The following is a 13,637-nucleotide window of genomic DNA, read 5'->3' on the forward strand; positions in this document are numbered from 1 at the left end:
TGCAACGTACCGGGAGAGTTTTGCCATTGCCGGCAATAGGGTGGGCGTGGCTTCCAGATGATGTGTCCGGCCCGTGGGCCGGCAGTTTGACACTGCTGCTCTATTAGAATAGGTCAAGAAAAGCTGTTGTGGGGATCTTTTTTGGTTTAATGAAGAAAATAGATACTTAAAAATAAAATTCTGATTCCAAGCACTGGGCTTGGAAGACAGTGGCTTTGTGGAGTTCAGCAGAATATAGGCCAGGACTGAATGTGAGTTTTTAAAAGGCCCAATGTGCATATATTATTATATAAGCAAATAATCAGACATACTTAAGAAAAAAGCCCACATGTATGAGTCAGCCATAAAATAATATGTATTTCCTATAATTATGCAAACCCCAAAATTGAACTCAGCAAATATATATAAATTATCCAGAGTATCATATTTATGTACCTTAAAAGATATTTTACATGGTTTATCTGATTTTGCCAGAATAAAGAGAAACAAAGAATTGAGGAAGATAACACTCAAATTTAGAATTACTTTTAAGATAACTGAAAGTACTACTGAAGTATGGTTTTTACTCAGTTATAAAGAATGGAAATTTAAAGAATTCTGATGTGCACAGAGTTATGGATATGACTTTTACTCTTTGGCCATGCAATGTTGGAACAGCAGATTTATATATCTATTGGCTGCTTCACCATATCAGTTACTAAAATTTTGGTCTGTTACCTCTTCTGTTTATTACTCAGCAAAGCATGTTTTCTACCCAGTGTCCATTCTCACAAATCCATTATAATTATTGTTTCATAGTGAATATTGTTTCCTATCATTAAGAAAATGAACGGTTACAGTGATAATTAGGGTAGATTTAATAGTCTAGTGCAGATAGATTTATGAGGAGTAATTATGAAATAGCCAATTCTGTCTTCCTGACCTGTCTGTGGAGTTTCTTGCTCCATTTTGCTTCTCACTCCTACAGACACCCATGCATACAGATCAGCTTTAAGTTCAGTTTTGCACTGATGTGTGCAATGCATATTCTTTAGTTCCCCTTAGTGAATTTCAGGGAGACCGTTAACTGAGTGATGAACATATGTTGGTTATAGAAAAGTGCCGATTGCAATGCCACAGATCTCCACACCAAAATAAAGAATATTTTAGTTAAACAGAGGTAGAAACTTCGTTATTGGAATACCTGGAGAACTACTGTGAGCTTGATTTGGGCTGGACAGAATAATACTCTTATTTCATACAAAACAGCTTTAGGCATTCCACACCAAGTGGAAGATGGGGTAGAATCACTCTATATGTAACACCAGAAACATTCAAATTGTCCCTACTTCTAATACATTTAATAAATAAAACAAAGTAAACTCTCCCTTAATAATTGTGGCAATTTGCTTCAGGTACACTATGTGGTTCTTAAATCTAGGTGTTAATGTGGTTTGCTCTGATTTCTTTCTTTTTAGCAATATTTCCTTTGTGGGAGTCTCATTTAATGATAGAAATTGTTACTGCTGCTGTTTCCCTTCCTCCCACCCCCAAAATGTTAGTTGCAGAGATTTATTCATCCCCTGTAATGAAACTTTGTACATTCCATATGGCTTGCATGAATTTATACAGACTGTGAGTCATCCATTTTCCTTGTATGCTTTGATCCACCAGTGACACTGATTAAAAGAAATGTCTGCTGGCAAGGGCAATATATCAACCCCCTCCCCATCATTCTCCACAAATGCATCTTCAAATTCTACTTTGGTCCTCTTTCTCTCTCTCTCTCTCTCTTCTCTTTTTATTTTTCCAACCCCACTCATTTTGATAGGAGGGACAGCAGCGTGATAAAAGAGGAAATCAAAGCCTTCCTGGCCAACCGGAGGATTTCGCAAGCAGTTGTTGCACAGGTTACAGGTAAGAGCTTGAAAATGTCCCCTTTTCTATTCTGAAGTGTTGCTACATCATCTTGCTCATTTGCTGGCTAGTGCAGGTGTTGGCATATTGCGTGGCTTTCTGCATTGCAGTACCTACCTGTCAGGGTAGATATAATATATGCCTTTGATTTAATATCCATTGTCATACATGTCATGAAACTTCCTCAGTGAATCAGTGTTTTTATTCTCCTTCTCTCATCCTGCCTAATTTTTCCTCAGCTTCAATGGCTCATGCTAGCAGGATTTTTCCCCTATAATATTGTAATGAGTATCAAATGCTTTTGAAATGGCTTTTTAAAAAATTCTAAAAATCACATGTGGTGATCTTGTTTCAGTGCAAAAAAAATGCAACCTTTGGACTAACCGATTTAGGGAAGACACTACCTCAGTTCTCAGGATATTTACCTGGAAAAGTTTTTAATTATACTTGGTATATTACATCCATAATTTGACCTTTCTACTTAAGCTATGTGGGTAATACTACTCCCGCACATTCTTGGTTTCTCATTGCTTACCTTTTACAAATAATCCCCTGTTTAAGAATGAATTCTGTTCCCAAGGCCTGTTCTTAAGTTGAATTTGTATTTAACCAGAACAATATTATTGTATAATACTATGTAAGTGAATATTGTGTAATGAACTTAAATTATTGTGTATTTAACTTGAATCATTATCTATTTAACTTAAATTTTGCTACAGTAGGTTGCAGCCTTAAATCAGTGTGTTCTTACCCAGCAACTTGCTCTGTTTGTAATAATCATATATAATAAAGATGCCATACAAATAACAATATGCAGACATAAGTAGTAATTTTATAAGTATATTTATATTCCACCTTTTATTCTAGGATTTTAAGCTAGCATACATAGTTCTTTCTTGCACCTCATTTTTGTCATAATTCCTATCTAAAGTAGGCTGATGTAATGACTATCTAAAATTAACCTAATAAGTTTCCTGACTTTGCAGGAATTTGAATATTCTCAGTCTTAATACAACATTCTAACAATGTGAAACTTGGTTCTCCAAGCGGAGATTCTTTACTCTTTAAATAAACTGGTAGCCATTTATAAAAACACATTTATTTATTTATTTATTTATTTATTTATTTATTTATTTATGAGACTTATAGACCGCTTTATATTCAGTTCAAAACTTCAGGAAGAGGAGAGAACAACTCCGTGCATCAGAGGCATTACTCAGTTGAGTACATGTTTTAAATTCAGATTTAAAGTCCAGTTCAATTTCCTGTACATCTAATTTAAAAGTAGCAGTGCTAGAAAAACCTCTCCCAATTAATGTAGGTGATACTGGTCTACATGGATCAGTAATCTGATTTAGTAAATCCGTCACTTACTTTGCTATTGATAGTGTTTATGTTTTGAGGAATCTCAGAAGAAGGTGTAATCCAAGAATTATCTCTAGTTGCCTTTGCTTGATTTTGTTGCATGGTTAGTTCAAAAGCTGACATAGTATAAAACAAGTCAGAGAGCTTTGGTGACTAGTAGTTGGAGAGATTGAAATGAGATTGTTGCTTAGAATTTTGATGACTGTTCATTTAATAATGGTTCAAAGTTGCAATGGCCTTGGAAAAAAATGACTTATAATCCATCTTCAAAGTGATGACCATCATACCACCCCTGCAATTACAAGGTTGAATGCAGGCACTTGGCAACTGGCTTGCATTATTGCAATTTGCAACCTTCCCAACCAGCTTCTGACAAGCAAAGTTAATTGGGGAAGTCAGATTCATTTAAAAAGTACATGAGTCACTTAACAACTGTGTGATGCATTTAACAACTGTGGTGAAAGTGGTCACAAAATCATGTCTGGCTACATGATGACTTGCTTAATGACTGCATTGCTTAACGATCGAAATTGCATCCCAATTGTCTAAATCGAGGATTATCTATAGGCAATCTGCTACTTTATTAGAATGACTCCCCAAATATCAGTGGTTAACGTAGCTAGGCTTATATTGAATATGGCCCATTAGCATTCCTTTTATGGCCCAGAGAGGCCAAAAAATTGTCCCAATTGTTCATTTTTGGAGGAATTGGGAAGATTTTAAAGAGAAATTGTATGCTTTAAACCTTACAGAATTAAGGATTAACATCTGTAGGACACAGAAATAAATTCATAGGTATGTGTCAGGTATGTAGATATATGTATAATGTTCATGATATATGCCTTGTGAAGACAAGAAGTTGTTAAGAGATAATTACTTATGAACAGTTGTGAATTTCAAATTTCCTTTTTCAAAGTAGTTGAGGATTGTACTGGTTTCCTTTACTCCAATTTCTTCACTTTTATTTCTTCCAGATCTCTCATTAACATCTGAAATGTTACAGAAAAAGAATAGCTGATACTATAGTAACTTAAAAATCTGGTTGGTGTTCTTCTCCAACAGCTTCCAGGATAATTTAGAAATCTTCAATTGAAATAATGAAGCAGCGCCACCATAGTTAGGGGAATAAACATGTGAGTACAGGTAGTCCTCAACTTACAACAGTTCATTTGGTGACTGTTCAGAGTTACAGTGGCACTGAAAAAAGTTTTCACACACTTGGAGCCTCCCCATGGTCACCTGATCAAAATTCAGATACTTGGCAATTGGTTCGTAGTTACGATGGTTGCAGTGTCCTGGGGTCATGTGATCATCTCTTGTAACCTGACAAGCAAAGTCAATGGAGAAGCCAAATTCACTTAACAACTGTGTTACTAATTTAAGAACTGCAATGATTCAATTAATGACTGTTGCAAGAAAGAGCATAAAATGGGGCAAAACTCACTTAACAAATGTCTCACTTAGCAACATAAATGTTAGGCTCAACTGTGATTGTAACTTGAGGATTTACCTGTACTAACAAGCATTCAAGCTGGATGTGTGCAGGATCTCCAACAACTTCTTGTCTTCCATTGAAACTACGATGGGGTTGATTCAGGATCAGAGCTGCTATATTTCTGTACCCAGTGAAAGAAAGAACCAAACAAACGTAGGATCCCTCTGCAAGTTGGGAAGTTGTTCCAGTAGGAAGATTCTGTGGTCTTGCAGCCAGGAGAAAGAGGCCTGCTAATCCTGAACTGCTTCAGTCACAGCAAATGCAAGGGATACTATTGCATTTTTAATGGATTATGTTTGTTTACTTAAAATCCTTTATATTCCAGTCTTGCTCAATAATAATAATGATGATGATGATAGAGTTGGAAGGGACCTTGTAGGTCATCTAGTCCAACCCCCTGCTCAGGCAGGAAATCCTATACCATTTCAGACAAATGGCTGTCCAGTCTCTTCTTAGAAACTTCCAGTGTTGGAGCATTCACAACTTATGGAGGCAGATTGTTCTACTGATTAAAATCCATAATGTAGGGTAACACATAGGAAAACTCACCCAACTAGGTCATAGGGCTCCCAAAACTAAATGCAGGCAATGAAGGAGATAAATACAGGTAGTCCTCAATTTACAATGGTTCATTTAGTGACCATTCAAAGTTACAACAAAAAGTGACTTATGTCTGTTTTTCAGTTAGAACTTTTGTAGCATCTCCATGATCATATGATCAAAATTCAAATGCTTGGTATTGGTTCACACTTACGACCATTGCTGTGTCCCAAGGTTATGTGAACATTTTTTGCGACCTTCTGACAAGCAGAGTCAATGGGGAAGCCAGATTCACTTAACAACCAGGTTAATAACTTATCAATTACAGTGATTCACTTAACAACTGTGGTAAGAAGAGTTGTAAAATAGGGCAATACTCACTTAGCAAATATCTCACTTAACAACAGAAATTTTGGGGTCAATTATGGTCGTACGTCAAGAACTACCTGTACAGTGTATATATATATATATATAGAGAAAGAATCTATAATCTACTAGACTTTAGTCAATTGCCTCTCCCAGGATCTTTCATAATAATCCCTGCTTTAACTGCTAGAAATTGTTATTCACCATCAATTGGAGGACGATAGATTCCTTATCCCTGGAATATAGGATTCAATCTAAGATTCAGAAGAATGACCCATAATAGGCTAACAGTATTTCCATGCCTGAAAATGGCCTAGATGCCAGCTATGGTAGTTGCAACTGATCTTCCTCACACAATGTAGTAATATATATCCAGAGTGATTTCTGCAAAAATGCAGAGTACTCAGATAATCTTTGAAACTTTCACTTTTGAAACCTTGTAGCTTATTTTGGTTATACGTTGCTCTTTGAACTTGTGATATAAGTGTGTAGAATATTTTTAATGTGCGTTCCTTGCTGTTCAGAAGAAGATAATGTTCAGTTAGGCCATAATTAGTGCCCTGTTTCCTATGTGCCAATCATATAAGTAAATAATAAGCAGACTGTTTTCAGAAGTGAAGGCTTTATTGTTATATTCAAATTATTAAACACTTGAAGGTAGACATTTAGGCATTCCTAGTCAAATTTAATATTTCAGTGAATACCCAAGTGAACAGAAGCTGACACTTCCTATACATGGGGCATAGTTAAACACAACGTCTTTTGGCAGATTTAAATGCATATTTATTATTTATGTGCAATTGTTGCAGATTCATAATACGAAAGTTATGTGCAGAAGCTTGAACAGCTATTTAGTCAATGCTTTGTAATGCCTCTTTTGGCAAAACAAGTTTCCAAATACTGTATTACTTTTGGTCATTAAGATCCTTTCTATTCTTGCTTTGGAATTTTTGCCCCTCTTCCTTGGAGAGCTCTTCTAACTAAGAAATATTCCTAAGTCTCTTCCCTTTTTCAATAACAATCAGCTGTGGGGACTGCAAAGACCATTTCAAGGCCCTTATCTTTCTTTCCTTTAAGTAGTTTATGGTTGCTTTGGAGGCATGTTTTGTTGCCTTGGTGAAATATCCACCCTCTTTTTGTCTTCAGTTTCTTCACTGACTTAAATGCTTCATCTCTTTTTCTCTAAATGTATCTTGTATAGTTGTGGTCAAACAATTCAATCTTTGTTTTATCAGTCCAAAGCACTTAGTTCCAAAATGTTTCAAACTTATCAAGGTTTCCTTTTGCATATTTTAAAATATAATTTCTGTGGTGAGGTCAGAGAAAAGGTTTCCTTCTGTCAACTCTCTGATAACAAATCTTTGTTCTATAAACAACACTGTATTGTGGACAGATAAACTTTTGAGCAAATCATGATCCTGGGATCTCTTTTGCAAATCTGACAGGTTCCAGGTAGCTCCAACAGAGATTTTTCTTGATCTTCCAGTTCTGCCTTGACTTCAGCAATTTCATGGAACTTCCATTTCCTGCCTGGTTGGCTTCTCTGCCATCCATTCCCTTCCTTCCCCATGTTACCAACCAGTCCCTTTTCCTGAATGTGAAGGAGTGATTGCTGTGAATCAGAGCTGATACTGACAGGCTCTGAAGAAGATGATAAGCTGGAACTTTTTTTTTAAATATATTTTATTGGTTTTTTAATTTTAACAAAGAGTACTTTAGACACACCATGGTGTTTGGGTAAACAAACAATTCAAGGTTAAAAAAAAACATACATAAACAGCTCAACTTAATATATTCACTATCATCTCTATTTCTCACAAATAACATAATAGATTTAATATATTCCATTTCTAGCTTAAATTTCTGTTACTACTCCACCTGTTTTAAAGCTTTATCAATTTAAAATTACCATAATCAAATATTGTTTTACATCAACAAATTATCACTTCAAATATCTCTACCATGTATATTGAAGTTTTTAATCTCTCTCAACCCTCTTCTTATCACCAATCTCATTCATTTCTTCTTCCAGTGATAACTAACTTAATTAAAAAAAACAATGTTAAACTTTAATTCCTTTCAATTCATTACTCAAACTTCAGATATCCAATTAGTTATCATATCTTATCAGATCATATTATTATAGACAAAAATCATCTAATCACTTTAAGCACTTCAAAATTACATTCTCATTTTTTTCAACTCCAGAACATACATATATGTATGTATGTATGTATGTATATGTATATGATTATATATTTTTTATCCTTAGTACAATCCATAGAGCCAAGGTTCTTTTATCCAAACCATTCCATACAACAAAAAAAGTGTCTAACTAATTTAAACACATATGTATATAGTTATAACTGACTTAATTAAGAGAAAAGAAAAAAGAAAAAAAATAATGTTAAACCTTAATTCCTTTGAATTCATTACACAAACTTCAAATTCCATCCAATTAATTATCATACCTTATCAGATCATATTATTATATACAAAAATCACCTAATCAATTTAAACACTTACTAATTTAAACACGCATGTATATAATTGCATTTTTCTTAGTTCTAGCTCTAGATCATTATCCTTAAAATAATCCATAAAATCAACATTGCCTTTTACTCCATTAAACATTTTTAGTTTTCTTTTTCAGTCTAATTCTGGGTTTCTTTCTATGCCACATAGGCTTCCATAAAAGCGCTTCCCTTTCAACCAGTAAATCCATTCTTGATGCTTGTAGTAATCTTTGAAAAAATGTACGTCCCTTCCTCTACAGTAAACGTCTTTTTTCCCTTTCAACCAATAGATCGATTCTTGTTGCTTGTAGTAATCTTTGAGAAAATATAAATCCCTTCCTCTGCAGTAAACGTCTTTTTTTTAAAGGAACATTCCACAATTTTAAGCCTTCCCATGCCAGTCATCCAGAATTTTCAGTTCTACTTTCCTGTACCCTTTTACAAATTGCCAAAATATACTTATTCTTAGTTACCTTGGAAAGGCTTTAGAAAGTTCTTTCCTGCCTAGATTCTCTCCAGTCCTCCACATCCAAACCTGATTGAGTCTGGTCAATTTCACTGTCCCCTCACCACTGAAGAGTGAGGAAAGAGGGTGAAATTGACCAGGAAACCTAGAGCATTTTCTGTTACATAGAAAAACTCCGAGAAAAGGAAAAGTCTGCTTGATTTATAGAGGGCAGAAAAGCTTCGTTCACCCAATAGCCCTGCATGAACATGATTACCAGCAAGGTGTCCTCAGATACGGCTGAGGCCATCCTGTCACTGCTCTTGAATAACATGGTGGAGGATAGTTCCGTCTTCTGGCTGGGACTTAATATCGGTAAGAGGGATTGTATCCCAGCTACCAGTGGGCCATCTGAACTCTTTCAGTAAAGGAAGAGACTTTACTCCTTGACTACAATTGTTTAATGCTACATGTTGTCACTGCCTACTAGTCAAAAGTAGCATAGGTTATAGAGAAGCTGTTCAGAAAATTTTGCTGTAATTCTTATTTTCTCCTTTGCAATGGAAATACCAGCCTTCACAAGGTTACTCTTTCCCATAACCAAACTATAAGAAATGAAAGAAAATAGCTCACTAAAAGAAGTGTCCCATCTGTCTGGCAGCCAATATACAAAAGGTCATGAAGGTAAGGAACTCAGCAACCAGATCTAAAGAGTCAGTTCTGCAAAAGACCAATTGGAGCTCACTATATTGTTGGCCTATATATTATTGTTGACACTGAAGCTCCTCTTCCATGGATCATGAATTGGCCAGAAAGAGAGACTGGAGTCAGCATAAAAGGGAAATCACCTAGAATAGACTTGGGCTTATCTAGCATCAGGCTGGTGGCAATATGGAATTTCTGTGTGAGGACACATCCTCAGTAAATAGTATCTATCTCTCTGCTGCCATCTTCACACTCTTCTTTCTTTTTGTATGGCTCCTCTATTCTTTTCTGCTCTTCTTTGCACCCTTTGAGTCTCTCTCCACTGCTAGAATACTATCCAATACTATTCCCCTTTCCCACCATTTGCTTTCCAGATACTTTCTCTATCTGCATCCTGACTTCCAGCACAGGATCCCATCTTCTTTCTCTCTATTCCTGATCTTACTCTCCCCAAGTTCAGCAACTTATAAGAGAAGGGTTTCAAAGGAAGTTTGAGGAGTATAAACTGCCTTAGCAGGATGGAGGATGTGGAGGGTTAGTAGCTATCTAAAGATGCCAACTTGGGTGCCAAGCATGTCAATGAACTATACCATTCAGGGTGAATTTTACCCACTTGTTTATTAGGACTTTCATTCAAAATATAAAGAGACATTCCTGTTCTTATTGATGACTTTCTTGGAAGGATTAAAAGTAGAAAATGGATAGAGAAAAAAGCCTCAAAAGCCATAAAATAAAAATATATCTAAATTAAAAAGGGACAGAGTTGGTATTGTTTGTCCCAGTAAAAACAATTGTATGATTACTTTCTAAAGGGATCCTATGTAGAAGAAGTCCTACATAGAACTGGTAATTTGGAAGCTTTGTTTTTCTTTTTAGAAACTATATTTTTGGGATTGGGTTATGAGATAAACAAGACAGTGGCGGGCTGGGCATAGTGTTATTAATATACAGATAAGGCAAATTACAATATGAACAGCTAAGAATAGCTTGCACAGAACACTCAGTCATCATTCGGCTCTTTCTTTAGTGCTTGCTCCCTCTAGAGGTCAGATTGGAGCATAACATATGTTGGGAGCAGAAAGTGGGAGATAGAATTAGAGGTTCCGTTACAGGAATTCAGTGTAATCAGTGCCAAAAAGTGTTTTGTGCAAAAGGGATATTTTAGGAAACTATTTTAAAATGGATAGGGAGGTAAAATTTAAAATGAACATTGAAATATGCTTTAAAGGAAAGTGTCTCCTCAAATGTGAATTTTATAAAATGTTGAATCCTGTTCATTATCAAAAAAAGGCTCAAGATTCGGGGGGGGGGGAGTGACTAAAGAAACTTCCCCTTTAGATATGTGGGCTATTTATTATAGGAATTGTAGTCCTGAAAGATGGTACATTGTGATAGAATTCTGTTAAACTGACTATATTCTCTCTAATATAGTTTTAATTTCATTGTGAGTTACACAATGACAATAAAGATATTCTATTCTATTCTATTTGAAAATATGCTGAGATGTATTCACATGTGCCAACCCCTTATGTGTTTCTCAGTTTCCTTTTTTTCCCACTGCAAAATGTAAAGTTGGCATCTAGGAAAATATCCCACCTTCTTTGTATGTGTGGGAAAGGGGCTGTTTGGCTGTTTTTCTCCCTGCATTTTGGACCCAGCCAGCGCTAAATGGTGGCTGGCTGCTGTTCTCTCTCTGGTGTTCCATGTGCCTGCTTTGCTCATTCTGACCAGTGCAAAATGAACAGCTGAGTGAGTCATTCCATTTCCTGGTGGACCGTGTTCATAATGTCCTCTAAGCTCATATCTTGAACTCCCTTTTCCTCCTCCTCTCACTCCATCGTTCCCTATCTTTGCAAGCAGTCGGAGCAATTAATCATAATAATGTCATTTGAAAATTAGGTCTCTTCAACTTAAGAGCTCAAAGCTTTCTATATTAAAAAAAAAGGTTGGTATTTTTGTAATGTACAGTATGTGTGTGTGTGTTCTTCCCCATAGACAGCGAAATGGTGAGATTACTGATTGAAGGAGGAGAGTGCAATCTAACCACTATAACTGAGAAGTGTAATCATTTTTATCTGCAGTTTCAGGTTGCTCTTTAAAAGCATAAGCATGTTTATAGACCTCAGCACGGAAGTTTTATAATCACAGGAAGTTATAAGGTTGCTTTATCCCAGATCAAGCCAATGCAATCTTTTATTTACATTCCTTTAAACATTTTAATTCTGCTTTTCCAGTTAAATTTTTCTCAGCATATTCTTAAAGTCAGGTAATGGTAACAGGTAATGACAAACAGGCCTTTGACAGAGGTAGAGGACTTTTCCATTTTTTTGCTATCTGAACTAAAGAATCAAAGGAATGATCCTTTGATGCAAAGCCTATACCCTTCTCTGCATTAAAGATTCCCAACTACAGGAATTTCTGAGCTTAAAATGTATGGCCTCTGCAACATCAATAACACCAAACCAAGGACAGTCAAGCTGGCTGTGATGTCCATCAGAGTGATCAGCTAGTGGCATTAAGAAAAAGAAAGCAGAGGCAAAGGAAGATGTGAAATCACGAGGAAGCAGATTTGATAGCATTCTTTTGAGCAGTTCCTTCACAAGTATGGCAATAAACAAGATTTAGGCTGCACTTTTAAAAGCACTTTGTAAGGAATGCATCTTGCTAAGCAGAGTGGTAAAGTTGTGAGTAAGGCTATATAGAATTGCAATGCATGTTTCGAGTTGCGTTGTGTTGTGTTGAAACAAATTTTATCTTCCATAAAAATTTGAGAAGATATATTGGATAAGAATTGCAGCCCATACCCGCTTGAAACTATCCTGTACAGGAAATGTTTTAAATAACTTATAAGAAATGCACAAGCTTGTGTTTTAAGAGAAGGGCTCCAAAGATATGGGAGCAGCTTCAGAAAACAAGGCCTTATTCCATTATTGTTTTTAACTCATGCTAGAGAATGTTTTGTCAGCAGATTTTAAAAATGGCAATATAAAAGAGTTGTGCTTTCAAGCACAAAAATTTTAGGAGATGGGATTGAAAAACATTAACAAGAAAGATAAAAGAATTGTGTATTGTTCAATTGGTGGCATATGGAAGAGAAAAAAACATATTATGATAAAGAACTTGGTGACTTATTAATTATTTAGCTTGTTCTGTAAATTCCTGATGGATGGAGGGACAACTCTACTTTCTCAGTGGCTGCTCTGAAGCCATATTTCCTGACCACTGTCCCTTCTACAGTGTTCATAGTTATTCTCCACTTTCTGAGATGTCTTTAGATTGTATTATCTTGCCTTTTTATGTTGGAAACTTGAGATTTTCTTTCATCAAATCAAACAGGTTTTTTCAGGAATTCATATTACAGGCTAAATGACAGATTCACTGAGCCTTGTTCAGATTCTTTGCAAGCAGCTTAAAGCATCTGTGCATAAGTATGTGCTTTGCTATTTAAAGAACACAATTGGCTGTATGGAAAGGAGATATCTGATGGTTGCTTCTCCCATGTTTCTCTTTGTCTCCCATGCAGGCATCAGTCAGAGTCGGATCTCCCACTGGCTGTTGCAACAGGGATCAGACCTGAGTGAGCAAAAGAAAAGGGCCTTTTACCGATGGTATCAGCTTGAGAAATCAAATCCAGGTAAATAAAATCAAGCTAAGATCATTTCTTCTAAACTATGCGTTTTGTCACAGGGCTGTGAGTGTTGTTGGCTTCGCCATGCTTCAACCAGCATAGAACACACAGTCTCCCCATACTCTTTCTCCAGTCTCAGCTTGTCAAAAATTATTATTTGAAAGTAGCAGCTGAGGGGTTGGAGCACTTTGCAAATAGGCTTGACTATAATTGAGGTTATTATTTTAATTAGGCTAAGAAAATCTTTCCCTATGTCAGACATGTCAAACTCGTGACGTCACGTGACGTCGCACAATGTATCAGAGCTTTTTCGCCATTGCCGGCAATGGGGTGGGCACAGCTCCGGTATGATGAAACCGGCCCGCGGGCCGGCAGTTTGACACCCTTGGCCTACGTGGTGCTCTCCAGGTATGTTGGGCTCCAATTCCCACAATGTCAAGACCAAAAGTCATGTTGGCTGGGAATTTATAGAACTAAATTGCCACACATGTAGAAGAGACCAGGTTACAGAAACTGAAGCAGTTGTGTGTTTTCCCACCACTTTCTGTTTTAGCTCACATCCTTGATTAGTGGTAGCTGAGTGGTCTGTTGACTAGACTAAGTAGCTTCTTCTGCAAGAACACAATTGTTTTTAAGAAGAGAGAATGGTCAGGAGCATTTATTTATTATTGTATACCTGCC

At 36.2% G+C, this 13,637-nt stretch overlaps 1 protein-coding gene across 7 annotated transcripts in view; it reads left to right on the forward strand.

Moving 5' to 3' along the window:
* HMBOX1 (homeobox containing 1) overlaps positions 1 to 13,637 on the forward strand; it is a 64,004-nt gene that overhangs the window by 15,198 nt on the left and 35,169 nt on the right. For all 7 annotated transcript variants that reach the window (XM_039351959.1, XM_039351963.1, XM_039351961.1 and 4 more), the window contains exons 3-4: positions 1,811 to 1,896; positions 12,852 to 12,962. In XM_039351959.1, coding sequence (XP_039207893.1) covers positions 1,811 to 1,896; positions 12,852 to 12,962 — 197 coding nt within the window. The remainder of the gene's footprint in view (positions 1 to 1,810; positions 1,897 to 12,851; positions 12,963 to 13,637) is intronic.

The sequence above is a fragment of the Crotalus tigris genome, unplaced genomic scaffold, assembly GCF_016545835.1.
Source record: "Crotalus tigris isolate CLP2741 ecotype Arizona unplaced genomic scaffold, ASM1654583v1 scf7180000018388.308857, whole genome shotgun sequence".
Taxonomy (NCBI): Eukaryota; Metazoa; Chordata; class Lepidosauria; order Squamata; family Viperidae; genus Crotalus; species Crotalus tigris.